Source organism: Salmo trutta, chromosome 1, assembly GCF_901001165.1.
Source record: "Salmo trutta chromosome 1, fSalTru1.1, whole genome shotgun sequence".
NCBI lineage: Eukaryota > Metazoa > Chordata > Actinopteri > Salmoniformes > Salmonidae > Salmo > Salmo trutta.
The window spans coordinates 37769254-37791714 of NC_042957.1; the positions used below are offsets into that span (position 1 = coordinate 37769254).

At 42.3% G+C, this 22461-nt stretch overlaps 1 protein-coding gene across 6 annotated transcripts in view; it reads left to right on the top strand.

Moving 5' to 3' along the window:
• The first annotated feature begins 4035 nt into the window (after positions 1-4035).
• LOC115195537 (serine/threonine-protein phosphatase 4 regulatory subunit 3) overlaps positions 4036-22461 on the top strand; it is a 30737-nt gene continuing 12311 nt past the window's right edge. For 3 of the 6 annotated variants that reach the window (XM_029755507.1, XM_029755492.1, XM_029755528.1), the window contains exons 1-7: positions 4037-5038; positions 5820-5875; positions 6092-6190; positions 6539-7159; positions 9889-9966; positions 13239-13355; positions 13641-13757. In XM_029755507.1, the coding sequence (XP_029611367.1) occupies positions 4888-5038; positions 5820-5875; positions 6092-6190; positions 6539-7159; positions 9889-9966; positions 13239-13355; positions 13641-13757 (1239 nt within the window). In that variant the 5' untranslated portion in view covers positions 4037-4887. Of the gene's footprint in view, positions 5039-5819; positions 5876-6091; positions 6191-6538; positions 7160-9888; positions 9967-13238; positions 13356-13640; positions 13758-22461 lie in introns of all 6 variants that reach the window. The other 3 variants (XM_029755483.1, XM_029755518.1, XM_029755499.1) reach the window with 2 other exon arrangements.

Sequence of the window (22461 nt, forward strand, 5' to 3'; positions counted from 1 at the left end):
CTTGTATCCGTAACAGGTAGCCAGGTGGAAAGAATGGCCAGCTGTAGAAAAATGCTTATTGAAATTATCGTTTATAGTAGATTTATCGGTGGTGACAGTGTTTCCCATCCTCAGTGCAGTGGGCAGCTGGGAGGAGGTGCTCTTATTCTCCATGGACTTCAGTGTCCCAAACTTTTTGGAATTAGTGCTACAGGATGCAAATTTCTGTTTAAAAAACTGACTGACTATATTGGTTCCTGACTTCCCTGAAAACTTTCATATCGCGGGGGCTATTCGATGCTAATGCAGAACGTCACAGGATGTTTTTGTGCTGGTCAAGGGGAGTCAAGTCTGGGGTGAACCAAGGGCTATATCTGTTCTTAGTTCTACATTTTTTGAATGGGGCATGCTTATTTAAGACAGTGAGGAAAGCACTTTTAAAGAGCAACCAGGCATCCTCTACTGACGGGATGAGGTCAATATCCTTCCAGGATACCCGGGCCAGGTCGATTAGAAAAGCGTGCTCGCTGAAGTGTTCTAGGGAGCGTTTGACAGTGATGAGGGGTGGTCGTTTGACCGCAGAACCATTACGCACGCAAGCAATGATCGCTGAGATCCTGGTTGTAGACAGCAGAGGTGTATTTAGAGGGCAAGTTGGTCAGGATGATATCTAAGAGGGTGCACATGGTTACAGATTTAGGGTTGTACCTGGTAGGTTCCTTGATAATTTGTGTGAGATTGAGGGCATCTAGTTAAGATTCTAGGATGGCTGGGGTGTTAAGCATGTTCCAGTTTAGGTCACCTAACAGTATGAACTCTGAAGACAGATGGGGGAAATCATTTCACATATGGTGCCCAGGGCACAGCTGGGGGCTGAGGGGGGTCTATAACAAGTGGCAAAGGTGAGAGACTTGTTTCTGGAAAGGTTGATATTGAAAGTAGAAGCTCAAATTGTTTATGCGCAGACCTGGATAGTGTGACAGAACTCTGCAAGCTATCTCTGCAGTAGATTGCAACTCCGCCCCCTTTGGCAGTTCTATCGTGTCGGAAAATGTTATATTTAGGGATGGAAATTAGAAGATTTTTGGTGGCTTTCCTAAGCCAGGATTCAGACATGGCTAGGACATCCGGGTTGGAGGAGTGTGCTTAAGCAGTGAATAAAACAAACTTAGGGAGGAGGCTTCTAATATTAACATGCATGAAACCAAGGCTTTTACGGTTACAGAAGTCAACAAATGAGACCACCTGGGGAATGAGACTGGAGCTTGGGGCTGCAGGGCCTGGGTTAACCTCTACATCACCAGAGGGACAGAATAGAAGTAGGATAAGGGTACGGCTAAAGGCTATAAGAACTGGTCGTCTACTGCGTTCGGAGCAGAGAGTAAATGGAGCAGATTTCTGGGTGTGGTAGAATAGATTCAAGGCATAATGTACAGACAAGGGTATGGTAGGACGTGAATACAGTGGAGGTAAACCTAGGCATTGAGTGACGATGAGAGAGGTTTTGTCTCTAGAGGCACCATTTAAGCCAGGTGAGGTCACCGCATGTGTGGGGGTGGAACAAAATGGCTAGCTAAGGCATATTGAGCAGGGCTGGAGGCTCTACAGTGAAATAAGACAATCACTAACCTAAACAGCAATAGACAAGGCATATTGACATTCGAGAGAGGCATGTGTAGCCGAGTGATCATAGGGTCCAGTGAGTAGCTAGGCGAGCTGGAGACATGGTGATTCAGACAGCTAGCGGGCCGGGGCTAGCAGGATAGCAGATGGGCCTTTGGGGGATGTCGCAACGGAAGAGCCTGTTGAAACCCCCTCGGACGGTTACGTCTGTAGACCAGTCGTGATGGATCGGCGGGGCTCTGTGTCGGCAGTAGAAGGATCCAGGCCAATTGGCAAAATAGGTATTGTAGCCCAATAATTGTCTGATGGACCTCTTCAGCTAGCAGGGAGATGGGCCTAGCTTGAGGCTAGCTCCCGGCTAACTGGTGCTTGCTTCGGGACAGAGACGTTAGCCAGGAGTAGCTACTCGGATAGCAGCTAGCTAGCTGCGGTGATCTGGTGTAAAGGTTCAGAGCTTGCGGTAGGATTCAGGAGATGTGGTAGAGAAAAAGCAGTCCGATATGTTCTGGGTTGATATCACGCTGTGCAGACTAGCAGGAATTGACCAGGTTGAGGCTGGCTGATGTCCGAGTTAACGGTGATTACCGCTAGCAGTGGCTAACTGACTACTAGCTAGTAGCTAGATAGCTGGTTAGCCTCTGATGGGGGTTCCTGTTCTAAAGTGTAAAAAATAGCAGATCCATACCACATTGGGTGAGGCGGGTTGCAGGAGAGTATGTTCAGTCCGTAGATGGAAATTGAGATAAAAAAAATATATATAAAAAATATATACGAAATATATACAAAGAAAAATATATATACATGGGACGGGACAAGACAAACAGACGTCCTACTGCTACGCCATCATCTCTATTGCACTCCACACTGCCCTTTCACACCTGGACAAAAGGAACACCTACGCATGTGAGAATGCTATTCATTGACTACAGCTCAGCATTCAACACCATAGTGCCCTCAAAGCTCATCACTTAGCTAAGGACCCTGGGACTAAACACCTCCCTCTGCAACTGGATCCTGGACTTCCTGACGGGCCTCCCCCAGGTGGTAAGGGTAGGTAACAACACATCTGCCATGCTGATCCTCAACAAGGGGGCCCCTCAAGGGTGCGTACTCAGTCCCCTCCTGTACTCCCTGTTCACATATGACTGCACGGCCAGGTACGACTTCAACACCATCATTAGTTTGCTGATGACAACAGTGATAGACCTGATCACTGACAACAATGAGACAGCCTATAGGGAGGAGGTCAGAGACCTGACCTTGTGGTGCAAGGACAACAACCTCTCCCTCAACATGATCAAGACAAAGGAGATGATTGTGGACTACAGGAAAAGGAGGGCCGAGCACGCCCCCATTCTTATCGACGGGGCTGTAGTGGAGCAGGTTGAGAGCTTCAAGTTTCTTGGCATCCACATCACCAACAAACTAACATGGTCCAAGCACACCAAGACAGTCGTGAAGGGGGCACGACATAACCTATTCGCCCTCAGGAGACTGAAAAGATTTGGCATGGGTCCTCAGATCCTCAAAAGGTTTTACAGCTGCACCATCAAGAGCATATGGCAACTGCTCGGCCTCCGACCACAAGGCACTACAGAGGGTAGTGCGTACAGCACAGTACATCACCGGGGCCAAGCTTCCTGCCATCCAGGACCTCTATACCAGGCGGTGTCAGATGAAGGCCCTAAAAATTGTCAAAGACTCCAGCCACCCTGGTCATAGACTGTTCTCTCTGCTACTGCATGGCAAGCGGTACCGGAGCACCAAGTCTAGGTCCAAGAGGCTTCTAAACATCTTCTACCCCCAAGCCATAAGACTCCTGAACAGCTAATCAAATGGCTACCCAAACTATTTGCACATTAACTCTGTACCGGTATCCCCTGTATATACCCCTGTTATTGTTATTTACTGCTGCTCTTTAATTATTTGCAATTCTTATCTCATACTTTTTTTGTAGGTATTTTCATATCTACATTGTTGGTTAAGGGCTTGTAAGTAAGCATTTCACTGTGATGTGTTTGGCGCATGTGACAAATAAAATTTGATTTGATATGAAGTGCATTTAAGACTCACAAATGAATTGAGAGATGGAGGAACATATTTGATTTGGTAAACTACCAGAGGATAAAAAATGGCATTCTCCAGGGAAGCCTGAATCTGAAAATAGTATCTTACAAATAATGTTAAATAATTTCCTGTTGCTTACTAGGTATATGTAGTAGTTATGATTCCTTACGCTGGATATTTCTTCATATTCTGTCTTTTGCACCAAGTGCAGGGCCGCTTACAATTGGCCCAGAGTCGTCATGTTAAAATAAGAATTTGTTCTTAACTGACTTGTTTTGTTAAATAAAACAATGCTCAGGCTCTTGTCTTCATCTTTTGAGAACTGTACTGTTGCTTTAAAATTGTCAGGCTGCCCTGTTGTTGCTGTGCTGGAAACCCCGTACTTTCTGAAGGGACCCAAGATGGCTGAACGCACACAGGGGGGGTAGTTGGCAATCATCTATGCAATATGATGGAAATTAATGTTAAATAACGTTAGTATATGAAACATAACATTGATGGAGTTATACGATTACAGCTGGTTGATCTGCATAATTTTGGAGTGCAAGAATACCTCGTAAGGAGAGAGACTGGTCTCTCGGCGGCCCAGAGCCAGAACATGGCGGAACACTTTGGAAAGAAATAGCTAGCAGCTAACGGTATTATCAAGATACACCTAGCTAGCTGATCCGAAACGTCGGGGGCTACATTGGACAACACTGGTTGTAAACGGGCAATAATATAACGGGTGCATAGTATTTGTCGCTATTTAACAATTTACTGTTTTCATAAGATGTTTAATGTAGATAGGCAGTTAGCTAACTTGCTAGGCAGCTAGCTAGCCCACTACGGTCGTTACAGTAGCTAGTATACAACAATCATCTCACTGTAGCTGAAGTCTGAGGATATAGCCAGGTGATCTTACCTGCATGTTTACCATTGAAACATACTCGTTATACTTATTAATTAGTCTGATTGTACTGTTTCTGTATGTATGTTAAACAGCGCGAGTTGATCATGCGTCGTGCATTTCTAGTCTGCGCAAGACATGTTTTGCGGAAGCCAGCTAAGGTTAGTTATCTGTAGGAAGTTACAATTAGCAAACAGCCAAACCTAAGTAATCTAGCTACTGTTTGAAAGCGAAAGTGGATCTAGTTATCCTCATACAAGGCAGTCGGTAGAGTTGCGGCGCAAGGTAAATACATCGGCGGGGGAAAGCGGTCACGACCACCTGCCAAGATGACGGATACCCGCCGCCGAGTCAAAGTTTATACTCTCAACGAGGACAGACAATGGGATGACCGCGGTACGGGACACGTCTCCTCCGGTTATGTTGAGAGGCTGAAAGGCATGTCTCTGCTGGTGCGAGCGGAGAGCGATGGTGAGTCAGGTATAAGTATTGTTACTACTCTAATACTCACAACCATTGGTTTAAACTCTTTGTTCTGATCATTTCATGAATCATGTTGTTGATAACACGTAACTAGTTAGCAGTAAACAAACTATATCGTTTGTGTGAACTATTATAATAGCTTTTGTGTACTCTTATTTAGACTGTCAAAAAATGAGCCTTGATATCTATCTAGTGAGTGGGTCCATTAAGCCCTTGACTTCATAAACAAGGCACTATAACCCTGAATCCCCATAATGTGCACTGAAAGATGAAAAAACATCGCTAGACTGGATCATGGAATGTCCCCCATCTCTTTCCTCCAGTTGTATTGAGCCATCACGCTGTTGTAAACTTTCTCAGTCCAAGAATTCTGTCATCGCCTTGCACTTATGCCTTGTTCAAAACAACTGAACTCTAAAAAAAAATAATGATCTTCGGGGCGGGAAGTCGAAGCTCTAGAAGTTGGGATTCCAATTTGGATGACCATTCAAATCAAGTTTTCACAGCGGGAACTATATTTTTTCCAGAGTTCCCAATTGTTTTGAACGCACAGAAGTCTAAGATTTCCGAGGTCCCAGTTGTTTTGAATGTGGCACTACATAACCACACTGTCCTCACAGCCCAAAGAGGGTTCTGAGATACACAACTCCCAATTTAGCACCTCTACTGTCCTGTTGTAGCCGTAACCTGCCTCCCCTTTCGAAGTCTTTGTGCAAACTGCTTAACTGCACGTTCGTTTTTAGTGTAATAACATACTGTGTTTTTTCTCATCCCTCAGGTTCCCTACTGCTCGAGTCGAAAATCAACCCAAACACAGCCTACCAGAAACAACAGGTCAGTCGCTTGCTTGATGAAGACACTTGAATACTAGCATAATGTGTTCTATGACCTGGGCCATGTTCATTAGGCTCCAAATGGAAGGAACTGGACTGAAACTGGGAGGAAATTCCTGGAACTGGTCATATATGAAACGTCTGTTTGCGTTTCCAGACACCGCTTGCCCTAATGAACACGTTGCTAGCGTTTTTTCCCCTTCTCTTTTCCCTTCAGGACACGTTGATAGTGTGGTCGGAGGCTGAGAACTATGACCTGGCCCTCAGCTTCCAGGAGAAGGCCGGCTGCGATGAGATCTGGGAGAAAATCTGTCAGGTTGGTGACCTTATTCCTGTGTGTTTGTGTGTAAGTTCAGTGTATCTATAAGTTGAAGGTGAATCATGCTCAGCTCTGTTTTGTAGCTAGAAGCCCAACATTCCCATATAATGAAGGTAAATAGGTTAGCACTCACTTGACAAAGTGACAGCAGATACTTTGATTTCAAAAATCAAAGTATGGTTTAAAAGTAGCATCATTCTTGTTTAACTAATTTGTTCATGCATTGTGTTTTGACTCGTGTCTCTCTGTTCTGTCCCTCATGTTGTGTTGTTATAACTCATTGGTTTGTGCATGTGATTTTTGACTTCTGTGTCTATCTCCCTGTCTCCATCCCATCTCCAACAGGTCCAGGGCAAGGACCCGTCAGTGGACATCACACAAGAGCTGGTGGACGAGTCGGAGGAGGAGCGCTTTGACGACATGTCCTCCCCAGGCCTCGAACTCCCTCCCTGCGAGCTGGGCCACCTTGAGGAGCTCGCCGAGCTCGTGGCCTCCTCCCTCCCCTCCCCCTTACGCCGCGAGAAACTAGCCCTGGCCGTGGAGAACGAGGGCTACATCCGCAAGCTCCTGGAGCTCTTCCGCCAGTGCGAGGACCTGGAAAACGCAGATGGCCTCCACCACCTATACGAGATCGTAAAGGGCATCTTCCTGCTAAACCGCACGGCCCTCTTCGAGGTCATGTTCTCTGAGGAGTGCATCATGGATGTGATTGGCTGCCTGGAGCATGATCCTGCGCTGGGCGGGTTGCCGCGGCGCCACCGCGACTTCCTCACCAAGACGGCACGCTTCAAGGAGGTCATCCCTATTGGTGACCCTGAGCTGCGGGCCAAGATCCACCAGACGTACCGCGTGCAGTACATCCAGGACATGGTGCTGCCCACTCCGTCGGTGTTCGAGGAGAACATGCTCTCCACATTGCACTCGTTCATCTTCTTCAACAAGGTGGAGATTGTGGGTATGCTGCAGGTGAGGTCGGGGGCGTAGGGAGCATAGTAGAATACACATGCAAGTAAGGTTGGGAGGTATCCAGATTTTCATACTGTTCCGTTACCATACTGGGGTATATGGGATTACCATCAGTGTACTCAAGGGGCGCTGTTTCTTTCCCAAAGTGTTTGTGCACAGCCATCTCTATGGAAACGCAAGAGTGTTTGGTAAATGAGTTAACCCACAGATGGCACAATGAGCCAGATGTTTCACCGGCTGTATAAATCTGAAGCATCGGGTTGGCATTTCCACTCACCACCAAATATGGTAATGAGAGGAAGCCAAGTGGCCGGAAGTGGGAGAAGATTTATTTTGTCCGACATTCTGCTCATTTTCTCAATACAGTTTTGTATTCCTAAAACTAGAATTTGTTATGAACAGAGTGGACAACGTTTTTTAGACTTTTAAAGTAAAAAAAAAGTGCATTGTTTAGGAGTGCAAGGGCCAATTGAGTTATTGCACTTGCACACTTCAGAGTAGGCGTTCCTTAACGGAAATATACAAATACATCCAAGAATGCACAAATAGGATCTTGGCTCTGCCCAGCACCTTGCTTGTTCATCCCACTGATTCATTTGCTCCCATTGGAAACAACAGACGTGGTCTATCTTGGGTTACTTATAAAAGATCTTTGGATACGTTGCGTGATGGATACCTAGATAGGTTGGTTGTTTCGCAACAAAACTGATGTGTGCGCAACAATGGGGTAAAACAGACTGGGTTGGTTTAGAGTGGTTTACATGTTGTCAACAGTGATCCCAGAAATGTTCCATATGCACAAATTGCTTTTGTTGACAGGTGTGGCATATCAACAAGCTGATTAAACAGCATGATCATTACACAGGTGCACCTTGTGCTGGGGACAATAAGGCCATTTTAATGTGTAGATTTGTCACACAATGCAACAGATGTCTCTAGTTTTGAGGGAGTGCGCAATTGGCATGCTGACTGCAGGAATATCAGCCAGAGCTGCTGCAAGATAATTGAATGTTAATTTCTCTACGTTTCAGAGAATTTGGCAGTATGTCAAACCGGCTTCACAGCCGCAGACCATGTGTATGGCATTGTGTGAGTGAGCGGTTTGCTGATGTCAACGTTGTGAACAGAGTGCCCCATGGTGGCGGTGGGGTTATGGTATGGGCAGGCATAAGTTACGGACAATGAACACAATTAAATTTTATCAATGGCAATTTGAATGCACAGAGATACCGTGATGAGATCCTGAGGCCTATTGTCATGCCATTCATCCGCCTCCATCACCTCATGTTTCAGCATGAAAATGCATGGATCGCAAGGATCTGTACACAATTCCTGGAAGCTGAAAATGTTCCAGTTCTTCCATGGCATGCATAGTCAGACAGGTCACCTATTGAGCATGTTTGGGATGCTCTGGATCGACATGTATTCCAGTTCCTGCCAATATCAGCAACTTTGCACAGCCATTGAAGAGGAGTGGGACAACATTTCACAGGCCACAGTCAACAGCGTGATCAACTCTGTGTGAAGGAGATCGTGCTGCATGAGGCAAATGGTGATCACACCAGATACTGACTGTTTTTGTGATCCACAACCCTATTTTGTTATTTTTCTAAAAGGTATCTGCAGTGGTGTAAAGCACTTAAGTAAAAATACTGAAATATGTCAAGTGGGTACTTTATCTACCGCTGGGTATCTGTGACCAACAGATGCGTATCTGTATTCCCAGTCATGTGAAATCCATAGATTAGAGCCTAATGAATTCATCTAAATTGACAGATTTTCCATATGAACTGTAACTCAGTAAAAATATTGAAATTGTTGCATAGTGTTTATATTTTTGTTCAGTATACATTTCCACAATGTGTACTTGTCTCAGTTGTTGGTTAGCTAGGTAGCATTTTTTTTGTTGCCATATTAACGTTGACAGAAAATCAGTCAACACCTCAAAGCAAGAACAAGATAAAACTAGCTGAAACGAGCCACCTACGATTCCCCACATGGCAGCTTCTTGTCATTTTGGCTAGCCAATCTGTCTATAGCTCGTGCTCATCAGGCACCAAATGGAAATAAATGGACGGAAGCAGGAAGGCCGCAGCTGGTCATGTCCAATAAAAAAAGCACATTTTCATTTTCTGTCACAAAACATAAAAATAAGTAAAAATCATTTGTGTGCCCTAAACAACAAGACTGGTTAACACGATAGAGTGTGTAGCTGTATGTGAAGGTCTGACTGAAACGAAACATGGTAAAACTGTCATAAGGACTTCTCAAAGGTCCTTTATCTAGAGGCTTCTGTTTTGAATGTCCTCTAATGGCTCTAACCTGGCCAGTCTGTCACCTGCAAGTCAGGGTTGTGTTCAGAAGGCACAAAAAACAAATGTTTTCAACTAAAAATTCATGAGTGTTCCTATTGGACAAGAACAGATAGTACCTCCTGTTTTTCAAAATGTTTTCTCCTGTTTTGTGCCTACTGAAACAGCCCCAGGGAGTCGGGCATGGTGGGACAGCTAAACATCAGTAGACCAACTGCCAAAATGTCTGAAATTGAACACTTTAGTGCAGTGATGCGAGCGACAGCTAGAAGTTGGCTTCATAGGCACAGCTCTAGGATCAGCTTACCCCTTTCCAACCATAGACATTTGGGAGTCGAAACATAAAATTGGCAGTATGTCAGTGTCCATCTTTCATCTTCTCTTCTTTTCTTTTTTTCTCTCCCCTCCCTCGCTCAGGACGACGAGAAGTTCCTGACAGACCTCTTTGCACAGCTCACAGATGAGGCTACCGATGATGACAAGAGACACGAACTGGTACGCCAACTGACAGCAGCGCAGGCACAACTGTTGTTTTTTTTTTATACCTGACAAATATCACCACCTTCCTTACACACTGTAGTTTTTCTTCCCGGCTGTATGTAATAACACTTCAGATTTTCTGGGCTAACAATGGTAAGAAATCATACAAAATACTGCAAAGTTTCCATAGGCCTAGAAGTGTTTATTAGACCTATGTTTCTAGGGATGTAACGATTCACTCGGTCCGCATTGGTCCTCGTCGGTCCTCAGTTCCAATGTTTAAGATACAAGTGCATCGGTCTGCGGGAGCCCAATCCCATCCAAATGTGAAGCATGCATCGGTCAGATAAACCATTCAAACATTAAGAGTGAGCACGCCGCACTGTGCGCGAGACAGCTGCTCACCCCAACGAGAGGTAGGCCTATCCCTGTTCTAGGCTATTTGTATCTGCGGGGCACCTTCAGAATTGATGCTTGTAAAATGGCTTTTGCATTGTCAAATCATGGGTTTTATAATTTGAGTGACAACCAACGTAATTTGCTGAGTCATTGTTACCTTTACCAAATGCGCTGTAGAAAATCGTTTTTTACCAGGGTTGTGTAGCCTACCGGAGTGGACACAACTCGCATCCAACTGCTGATTGGAGTTTTCAATCATTAAGATTGTATTTAGATTGTTCAGGTTCGCCATAAGATGTAGTTTTGGTTGTTTTGCTTTAAACAGTGCATTTGGTCCTTTTTACCCGAACAGGGTAATTTTATAAAGGTCATCAATCATTTTTGTGAGCTGTGCATGGTCACATTCATTGGTCAGATTGGGATAAAAGACAGGGTAAAATCCAAAGTTTCCTTTTATTAATTGGTTACATTTCTGAAGATAAATATGGACATAGTTCTAGCTCTCAAAATGTTTCATCTGTAGAAATGTCAAGTTAATCAGTGGGTGATAGTGATTTCAGAAAAAAAAGTGGGGGACAAAAGCCTATATTGCCCCCACCCCATATCTGATAGTGGGGTGGTAGATGCTCAGCCTGCCCTATGGCTCAGCTCAGGTGCCTACACACACACACACACACACACACACACTGAGGGCCACGCAGCTTAAGCCAAAAGTACACTACACACTTTTGTCCCCTACAAAAGCTGTCCCAGACAAGTTTTTGAGATCGGAGACAAATTCCCTATGTTGTTGCCAACTTGAGATGTGCGGCCATCACTGACACGCGATCTGAGGGCTACCAATCCTGTCTTTGAGAAGTCCGAGACGTCCCGATATTTTCTAACCTGTTTGATTTCAAACCGTGCTTCTACACCTGCATTGCTTGCTGTTTGGGGTTTTAGGCTGGGTTTCTGTACAGCACTTTGAGATATCAGCTGATGTAAGAAGGGCTTTATAAATAAATTTGATTTTATTGGTTTTGCTTCACCCAGAATGTGTAGAATCAAGGACACCAAGTATGCCTTTGTCAGTAATGTAAAGTACTTAAGTAAAAAATATTTGAAAGTACTAAAGTAGAATTTTGGGGTATCTGTACTTTACTATTTATATTTTGAACTACTTTTACTTCACTACATTCTTTAAGAAAATATTGTACTTTTACTACATACATTTTCCTTGACACCTAAAAGTACTTGTTACATTTTGAATGCTTAGCAGGACAGGAAAATTGTAAAATGCACACTTATCAACAGAACATCCCTACTGCCTCTGATCTGGTGGACTCACTAAACACACATGCTTTGTTTGTAAATTATGTCTGAATACTGGAGTGTGCCCCTGGCTATTCGTAAATTTAAAAAACAAGACAATTGTGTCTTCTAGTTTTCTTAATATAAGGACTTTTTTATTTCTACTTTTAGTACTTAAGTATATTTTAGCAATTACATTTACTTTTGATACTTAAGTATATTTTAAACCAAATACTTTTACTCAAGTAGAATTTTACTATGTGACTTTTATTTGAGTCATTTTCTTTAACCAAAGGCAAAGTGTCAAATTTTCAGTGTTATTCAATTCAAAATGTTGGCTACAAATTTCAACTCTGTGTCAACCGTGAATCTCTGACTGAAAACTTTTATGTGGCTGCTTTGAGCCACCACTCGTTGTTAACGTAGCTAAAATCTAATCACAAGTCATTGTGTTTGTGAGACAGAATGGTGGTATGGAGAATCCTCACGACTAAGTGAAGAATCTTGTCGTGTGTGTGTGTGACACCCCGTCTGTCCCAGAGGGGATAGTGTGTGCACCACTACGTTGACAAGACAAAAAAAGTACATGAATGACTGTCATTTAATGTGAGAGACTCAGTGATGTTAGGATTTTGAAAGTCGGGTAGTGTACACGCAGCATTAGAGAAGTCATCTCAGACAGATCCAGCTGCTAAGCTCCCATCAGCAGCAGATATTAATTTGAAATGGAAAAATAATGGGTTCATGCAGAATCTCATCAGTTAGTTCCCCTAATCAAACCGAATCGTTTCAAAGTAAAAGTAAAATGTATCGTTCCTGCATCGGAGCCCATGTATCTAGATGCGTATCGAATCGTTCATGAAAGGAGAGTTGCACATCCTTATGCTTCCTGGTCCTGGGAATCCAAAGGGGGTGCAGCACATGTTTTGTTTTTTTCCCTTGCACACACACACTTCATTCAAATGATCAACTCATCATTAAGCCTTTAGTTAAGGGGTGTCAAACACATTCCATGGAGTGTTTGCAGGTTTTCCCTTGTACTTGATCAATCATTTAAGGTGATTGATTAGTTAGGAACTCCCGTCACCTGGCTGTCTAGGTCTTAATTGGACAAGAATTGAAAGGAAATAACAAAAACCAGCAGACACTCGGACGTCCATGGAATGAGTTTGACACCCCTGCTTAAGTTGAATCAGCTGTGTTAGTGCTAGGGTGAAAACAAAACTGCGCTTGGAGACACTGCATTAGACAATAAAAAAGAAGCACATAGCAAATGAGATGCAAATGAAATAATTGAGGATGATGCTAAAAAGTCTTACTTAGGATAGTCCTATTTTAATTTTATTTGACCTGTATTTAACTAGGCAAGTCAGTTAAGAAATTCTTATTTACAATGGCCAAACCCGGACGACGCTGGGCCAATTGTGCACCGCCCTTTGGGACTCCCAATCACGGCTGGTTGTGATACAGCCTGGATTGGAACCAGGGTGTCTGTAGTGATGTCTCTAGCACTGAGATGCAGTGGCGTAGACCGCTGTGCCACTCGGGAGCCCAGTTAGTTAGTCAATGACTAACACAAAGCATTGTTTTCCCCGCAGGTAAACTTCCTAAAGGAGTTCTGCGCCTTCTCACAAACATTACAACCTCAAAACAGAGACACCTTCTTCAAGACTCTGTCAAACATGGGAATTCTCCCTGCACTAGAGGTTATACTGGTGAGTGCCCACACACACAAGCCCTAGCCCCTACCTCATAACCCCTCGGCACGTGTGTAAATTCCACCTAGCCTATTTGATGGCAAGGTGGACCTTATTGCTTATACCAATTACCTACAGTTATTTTAGATCTACATGAATGGAATATTGTACTCAAACTCACTGCTTTGTATTTGTTAGCTATCTTTTACGATGTTATTCTACTCTGTTCTGTTTCTTCATATTCGATTCCATTGTCTTCTGTGATTTATGTTGTGAATATTGTGTGTGTGTGCATGCCATCAGGGTATGGATGATGTGCAGGTGCGTGGCGCAGCCACCGATATCTTCTCCTATCTGGTGGAGTACAACCCCTCTATGGTACGAGAGTTTATCATGCAGGAGTCCCAACAGAATGACGACGTGAGTACAGCTCTTTTACCTATACCTGCATCCCCCCATATGCAATAGGACAACAGAGATAGGAATCTGAGTTTTAGACTATGGACATGGGACATATATTAAATGCAACAAAAAAAACGGACTTCTGTAGGCTACAGACAGACATATTTTGGCAATGGCAGGTAAATGTATTTTTCACCAGGCACGTTGGCTGGTGATCAGGGCCCCACAGTGTGAGCATTTCACAGTCAAGTATGATCACATTTATAGTAAAATAAATGCTACAGGAGCTGTTTTCAAAGTATTTTGATGATGAGTGCAGTTTTTTGTTTCATAGCTGGTAAATTAATCTCCGTCAAAGAACTACGAATCCTATATAGCCTATCCCATCTCACAGGAACAAATGAGTCTTTTACCATGGTAACCTCGCTCACTTAAAAGGGAAGGTGAACATTTTTGTCTCGTCTTTGATATTTCAAAGAAAAAATAAAATAAATGTAATGTAATAATATACCACATTTACTTATTACTAGAAATACATGTTATTGTTTTAGATACATTACAGAGCATGCTCATCTCTTTTGTTGGTTTAATTATAGTGAGATATTTTAACATTTTAGCTGGTAAATCTTTTTTGAGTGTCTGGTAGATTTTTATATCTACCTGCCACAGTGGCTAGTGAAACAAAAAGTACATTTTAGGCCCTGAATGTAAATGCTGCTTGTGTGTGCTGAAGCACATCAGACATTTACAGTATTCATCTAGGCCTAAATTAAAATGTATGTAAACATGCAATCAATATTTATTATAAAGGTAAGTGAATTTTTAAGTTAAATATTTCAGTGTTCTGATCAGCGATCTTCCTCCATTCCTGAAGTGTTCATATCTCTGAGGTCCTACCGTATGGTAATTTAAGCAGTTTCTAAAGAACATCTTGCTTCTGCCCTTTGAGGCATTGCAGTCTGACTGTATGTCGCCAAGTCTGTATAATGAGAAGCGGAGAGTGACAGGGCTTAATGTATCTGCCACAATTCTTGATTTTTCCATAGCAAAACACAAAGCAGACTAAACGCTTTGGTCCTTTAAAAAGAAGAACTGCTTGATGTCAAATGTAATGTACCTATAGCTTAGAAAATAAATACATGTGATTCTGGGTGACAACCTAAGGCTTCTTATTTCCAACATTAGGATTGTTTTCCTCTGAAATGTTGTCCGCTTCATGTTTTGTTTCCTTGCCAAGAAACCTTTTTGAGTATCGCAATACTGGTATCTGACAACCCTACCGGGTCCTAGAACAGTGGGACTCTGAGTGATTGACAGAACAATCACATGACCATCTGAGAAAAGAGAACTTCTTGCACTGCTTTTTTTTATTTTATAAACACGAAAGGACCTGGCCTCAGTCCTTAACTTAACCCCAACCTTGGATAGTTAGTGGTCTTATTTTGTGGCTTCATTGTATTCTTTACTCAATGTTTCATTCAGATCTTAGTGCACAATTGTCGCAAAGGTGTCAGGAATATTTCTGCCATTGAAATCTTTGGGAGGGCCATCTTAGCATTTCAGTTAACAAGTGTGCCTTGTCAAAAGTACATTTGTGGAATTTATTTCCTTAATCGTTTGAGCCAATCGGTTGTGTTGTGACATGGTATACAGAAGATAGCCCTATTTGGTAAAAGACCAAGTCCTTATTATGGCAAGAACAGCTCAAATAAGCAAAGTGAAACTTTGCTTTAAGACATGGACAGTCAATCCTGAAAATGTCAAGCGCAGTCGCAAAAACCATCAAGCGCTATGATGAAGCTGGCTCGCATGAGAACCACCACAGGAAAGGAATACCTGGAGTTACCTCTGTTGCAGAGGACAAGTTCATTAGAGTTACCTGCACATCAGATTGCTGATTGCTTATTACATTTTTTTATTTAAATTGAACCTTTATTTAACTAGTCAAGTCAGTTAAGAACACATTCTTATTTACAATGACAGCCTCCTGGGGAACAGTGGGTTAACTGCCTTGTTCAGGGGCAGAACAACAGATTTTTACCTTGTCAGGTTGGGGATTCGATCCATAACTTTTTGGTTACTGGCACAACGCTCTAACCACTAGGCTACCTGCCGCCCACATATCTCAATATCAACTATTCGGAGGAGACTGCGTGAATCAGGCCTTCATGGTCGAATTGCTACAAACAAACCACTACTAAAGGACACCAATAAGAAGAAGAGACTTGTTTGGGCCATGAAACACGAGCAATGGACATTTGACAGGTGGAAATCTGTCCTTTTGGTCTGATGAGTCTAAATTTGAGATTTTTGGTTCCAACCACCGTGTCTTTGTGAGACGCAGAGTAGGTGAACGGATGATCTCCACATGTGTAGTTCCCACAGTGAAGCATGGAGGAGTTGGTGTGGGGGTGCTTTGCTGATGACACTGTCAGTGATTTATTTAGAATTCAAGGCATGCTTAACCAGCATGGATACCACAACATTCTGCATTGATACGCCATCCCATCTGGTTTGCGCTTAGTGGAACTATCATTTGTTTTTCATCAGGACAATGACCCAAAGCACACCTCCAGACTGTGTAAGGGTTATTTGACCAAGGAGAGTGATGGAGTGATGCATCAGATGACTTGGCCTCCACTAACACCTGACCTCAACCTAATTGAGATGGTTTGGGATGAGTTGGACCGCAGAGTGAAGGAAAAGCAGCCAACAAGTGCTCAGAATATGTGGGAACTCCTTCAAGACTGTTGGAAATCATTCCTCATGAAGATGGTTGAGAGAATGCCAAAAGCTGTCATCAAGGCAAAGGGAGGCTACTTTGAAGAATCTATAATATGTTTTGATTTGTTTAACACTTCTTTGGTTACTACATAATTCCATATCTTATTTCATAGTTTTGATGTCTTCAATATTAGTCTACGATATAAAAATAAAGAAAAACCTTTTGAATGAGTAGGTGTGTCCAAACTTTTGACTGGTACTGTATATATAAATCATATAATCTTTTATGAAAACTAACCATTGTTCTAGACAAACTTTTTGAACTGATGGCACCATCACATGATTTGGTCCCACCAGTGGATAATGACCTGACCTGTATCACAAAATGTACCTGGGTGATTCTCACGAGATTTTGGTTTCGAAGATTTCATACAGGAAATCGTTAAAAAGACTTGCATCAACAAATTCCTTTTTTAAGCACTAATAACCAGGTCTGAAGTGTTTGAGCGTTACATTGTCAGTAAATGTTTTTAAATTAACACCTTTTTTTTTTTTTTACATATTTTCCAAAACAAGTCCTTAAAAATGTCATTACCGCAACGGTCTGAAAACGTCAAGACCATTAGGAAAGCTAATACATTTTCACATTAAAAAAAAATTGGTTTAACAGTCATGCACATTTACTTGTATTTTTAAATTAACATTTTGATTTTGACTGATTTCTCTCATTACCGCAACACCTTCCGCAATCTACAACCTAATATTTTTGATATTTCATTGAAACCTGACATTTTCAAAATGATGTGGCAAACCTGAAAGAACATAACGATGTAAAAAGCAATTTACAATTTTTCCATTCATTAAAATAACACCTGTTGCGGTAATGATACCTAGGTTTCGGAAATGAGGTTGACAATTTCTGTAATGATAATAAGTATACTAAGACTGAGGTATGGTTAAAAGAATGACATTTAATGTAGAAAATAAATGAGATAATATTGGCGCAATCGTGGATTCAAGGTAAATCAATTTCATTTTGCAGTGCTTCAAAAGTACATAACTAACATGTGCTTAAAACAGAGAACAAACAGAAACAACAAATACAAAAACATTAGAACACTGCTGAGCAGGGCAACATTAGAACGTATACTAAAACACCTAAACTATTTTACCACGGCACTGAAATTACCGACCACCAAGGGCAAATACCACATTCTGATTTTGTCAATACTTGTCACGTGGGGGTACATTAATTCTGAACAACCATGCTAACAAGAAATGGATGTGTAGAATATGCACACAGCTAAAATATCAAACAAATGTAAATGCACATACCATAGTCTGCACACCATACACTTCTAATTCATGGAAGTAGTCTAGTTCATTTGGGAGCAGGTACTATTTCCCCCCCAATGTTGATTGGTTGTGTCTCATATACATTTGTTTCTACATTTCAAAATGATTGTGAATTCATTACTTTGGCAAGGTAGCTGTGGTATAAGCAGGATAATGCACTAGTAGAAAATCAGTTAACCTCACTCCAGGGGATTAAATGGCCCTCCGCATCACGGTAATGAGATCAACTTGAAGGGAGGGTGGCCGTTGTATGGCGGTAACCATCACAGTCTAGTCCTATCACCACCCCAACACCTCCTGCTACCCTCTCTATCCCCCTTCCAATTCCAGTGTTTTACACACATTTGTTTGCTTACTTTGCCCAGATCTGAGGCAACACACAGAAGGGTCGAAAGCCAAATACTGAAAGCCACATTCCTCAAGATCAACATGTCTCAAAACATGGGAAAAATCTTACTGTTATGGACACGTCATCCTATAGTAGGGACTGAATGGCTTACAGACTCTGTGTGGACATCCTATAGTACAAACTAAATGGCTAACTGATTGTGTGTGTGCACATGTGTAGACTTCCTAACACTAGGATATTGACTTCCTATAGACCCTGTATGAGGGCATAGGCTTCCTATAGACTATATAAACTCAGCAAAAAAGAACTGTTCTCTCACTTTCAACTGCGTTTATTTTCATCAAACTTAGCATGTGTAAATATTTGTATGAACATAAGATTCAACAACTGAGCCATAAACTGAACAAGTTCCATAGACATGTGACTAACAGAAATGGAATAATGTGTCCCTGAACAAAGAGGGGGTCAAAATCAAAAGTAACAGTCAATATCTGGTGTGGCCACCAGCTGCATTAAGTACTGCAGTGCATCTCCTCCTTATGAACTGCACCAGATTTTCCAGTTCTTGCTGTGAGATGTTACCCCACTCTTACCCCACTCTTCCACCATTCCCCCCTAGCCTTGAGGGCTAGGGGGGAATGGCCCTAGCCCTCACCCTCCGATCCAACAGGTCCCAGACGTGCTCAATGGAATTGAGATCCGGGCTCTTCGCTAGCCATGGTAGAACACTGACATTCCTCTCTTGCAGGAAATCACGTACAGAACGAGCAGTATGGCTGGTGGCATTGTCATGCTGGAGGGTCATGTCAGTATGAACCTGCAGGAAGGGTACCACATGAGGGAGGAGGATGTCTTCCCAGTGACGCACAGCGTTGAGATTGCCTGCAATGACAACAAGCTCAGTCCGATGATGCTTTGACACCGCCCCAGACCTTGATGGACCCTCCACCTCCAAATCGATCCCGCTCCAGAGTACAGGCCTCGGTGTAACGTTCATTCCTTCGACAATAAACGAGAATCCGACCATCACCCCTGGTGAGACAAATCCGTGACTCGCCAGCGAAGGCCACTTTTTGCCAGTCCTGTCTGGTCCAGCGACACTGGGTTTGTGCCCATAGGCGACGTTGTTGCCTGTGATGTCTGGTGAGGACCTGCCTTACAACAGGCCTATAAACCCTCAGTCCAGCCTCTCTCAGCCTATTGCGGACAGTCTGAGCACTGATGGAGGGATTGTGCGTTCCTGGTGTAACTCGGGCAGTTGTTGCCATCATGTGCCTGGCCCGCAGGTGTGATGTTCAGATGTACCGATCCTGTGCATGTGTTGTTACATGTGGTCTGCCACTGCGAGGACGGTCAACCGTCCTGTCTCCCTGTAGCGCTGTCTTAGGCATCTCACAGTACAGACATTGCAATTTATTGCCCTGGCCACATCTGCAGTCCTCATGCCTCCTTGCAGCATGCCCAAGGCACGTTTACGCAGATGAGCAGGGGACCTGGGCATCCTTCTTTTAGTGTGTTTCAGATTCAGTAGAAAGGCCTATTTAGTGTCCTAAGTTTTCATAACTGTGACCTTAATTGCCGACCGTCTGTAAGCTGTTAGTGTCTTAACGACCCTTCCACAGGTACATGTTCATTAATTGTTTATGGTTCATTGATCAAGCACGGGAAACAGTGTTTTAAACCCTTTACAATGAAGACCTGTGAAGTTGTTTGGAATATAGTCTGTATGATTAAATTCTCATTACCGAAACACAAGTTCTCTACCGCAACTGGCCTTAAATTGCAGTAATAAATGAGAATGGTGTTGCGAAGGATGAGGAACCTTAGCATGTTTTGTTAACAATAGGGAAGCCATGATGACTAAGCAAACTTTTACTCAATGTACATAATTAGACATTAATGAAGTATATTTTCATAGAAAATGTCAAATCTAACATTTTTCAAATTGGATAACTACCTGTATCTAATGATAATCAATACTGTCGGGTACGCAGTCTGACAAGAGAATGTTCAACTTTTAACTGGAGAAATATAAGGAGCTCTGCTTATCTGGTAGCCATCTTGAAGGTACTGGCAGATGTTGCTTCATTCAAAATCAAACTTTATTTAAAATCCTGTGTGTGTGTGTATTAACAATCCTTCCAAAATGTTGCGGTGGATGAGAACGTCAGTCATGGACTTATTCAGTTTTTTTAAAAGAATTGTCAATTTAAAACATCTAGTAGAACATCCATTTATTTTTTACAGAATTTTTTTCATTTCACTCTGTTTAAATTACAACATAACATATATTCAGACAGAGCTGGACACGTTGCGGTAATGACAATTTCAGCAGAAAATGTAATAAAATACAGAAATTATTAATTCCTATGTTGAAATTACTCTTTGCGCAAGGTAGAGGACACATCTTAATTATGATATTTTGTTATTACTAAATTAAACGTTTTATATTTGAAATCAATACTGCCATGGTATTGTAATGGTTTCATGAGAATGACCCACCTGCATTCCAAACAGAACCAGGCTAACAATGACCAGCAATCTTTTAAATTAGTATGCCCTTGCTGGACTTGACATCCAGGTAAATTTGCAAGTGACACACCAGGTGTCACTGGCAACTGAAAGCTACTGTCCCGAATGGGAAAATAATACTGGCCTGGGATAGTGGATGATGCACGCATAACATTTAAATTATCTTTAATTTACTGGCTGCACAAGTAGCCAATAGTCTATAATGACCTACCCTCCATACCCAAATAATTACATGTTCACTTGACTATCAAAAAAATATAAACACAACATGCAAAAATGTCAACGATTTTACTAAGTTACAGTTCATATAAGGAAATCAGTCAATTGAAATAAATTCAATGGATTTCACATGACTGGGAATACAGATATGCATCTGTTGGTCACAGATACCTTAAAAGGTAGGGGCGTGGATCAGAAAACCAGTCAGTATCTGCTGTGACCACGATTTGCCTCATAGCGCTACACCTCTCCTTCGCATATAGATGATCAGGCTGTTGATTGTGACTGTGGAATGGTGTCCCACTCCTCTTCAGTGGCTGGGCAAAGTTATGGATCTTGGCGGCAACTGGAACACTCTGTCGTACACGTCGATCCAGAGCATCCCAAACGTGCTCAATGGGTGACATGTCGTGTTAGTATGCAGGCCATGGAAATACTGGGACATTTTTGTTGTCTGCAGCTTATGCCTGCCCATACCATAACCCCACTGCCACTATTGGGCACTGTTCACAACATTGATTTAAGCAAACCGCTCGCCCACACAACGCCATACAGATGGTCTGCGGTTGTGAGACCGGTTGGATGTACTGCCAAATTCTATAAAACGACATTGGAGACTGCTTATGGTAGAGAAAATAAACATTCAATTATCTGGCAACAGCTCTGGGGGACATTCCTGCAGTCAGCATGCCAATTGCACATTCTTTCAAAACATCTGTGGCATTGTGTTGTCTGACAACTGCACGTTTTAGAGTGGGCTTTTATTGTTCCCAGCACAAGGTGCACCTGAGTAATGATCATGCAGTTTAATCAACTTTTTGATATGCCACAGCTTTCAGGTGAATGGATTATATTGGCAAAGGAGAAATGCTCACTTACAGGGATGTTAACAAATTTGTGCACGACATTTGAGCAAAATAAGCTTTTTGTGTGAATGGAACATTTCTGTGATCTTTTATTTCGGCTCATGAAACATGGGGCCAACATGTTTTGTTCAGTTTGAAGGGGAAAAATAAAACCTTTGCGCACTCAGAAAGGGGTGTTATTGTTAGCAATTTTATAGTCTACAGTTGTAGGGCCCTATAAAATCAGTTTTATCTTTTGGTAAATTCAGTTTTCCCGGTTTCTAAGTTTACTTATTTGTTTTCAGGTTTTAACTTACAATCACATTTCTTTATATGTAACCCCCCCCCCCAAGTCCACTGCAATACTTAAACCACATGAGGAGAATACTTTTAAGGTCTGGGAACAATTAAAAAAAAAATTATAATAATGTTTTGGGGGAGGGTGTCGATGCTCTTTTTATTAAATTGTTCACTTAGCAAGATACCTTTGTTTGGCTAGCAGGGGTTTTCCATTGTACAGTGTAGGCTTCATGTGATTGCAGAGTTTGCAAAACATGTGCCCCGCAATTGACACATCATCATGATAACATTCCGCCATTTAGGCCTACTGTGCAGTCATTTACTTGGGAAGGTTTTTGTTTTGTTCAATCAGATCATGAATACTGCATAGCGTAGATTCCCGCAAGACTATATACAA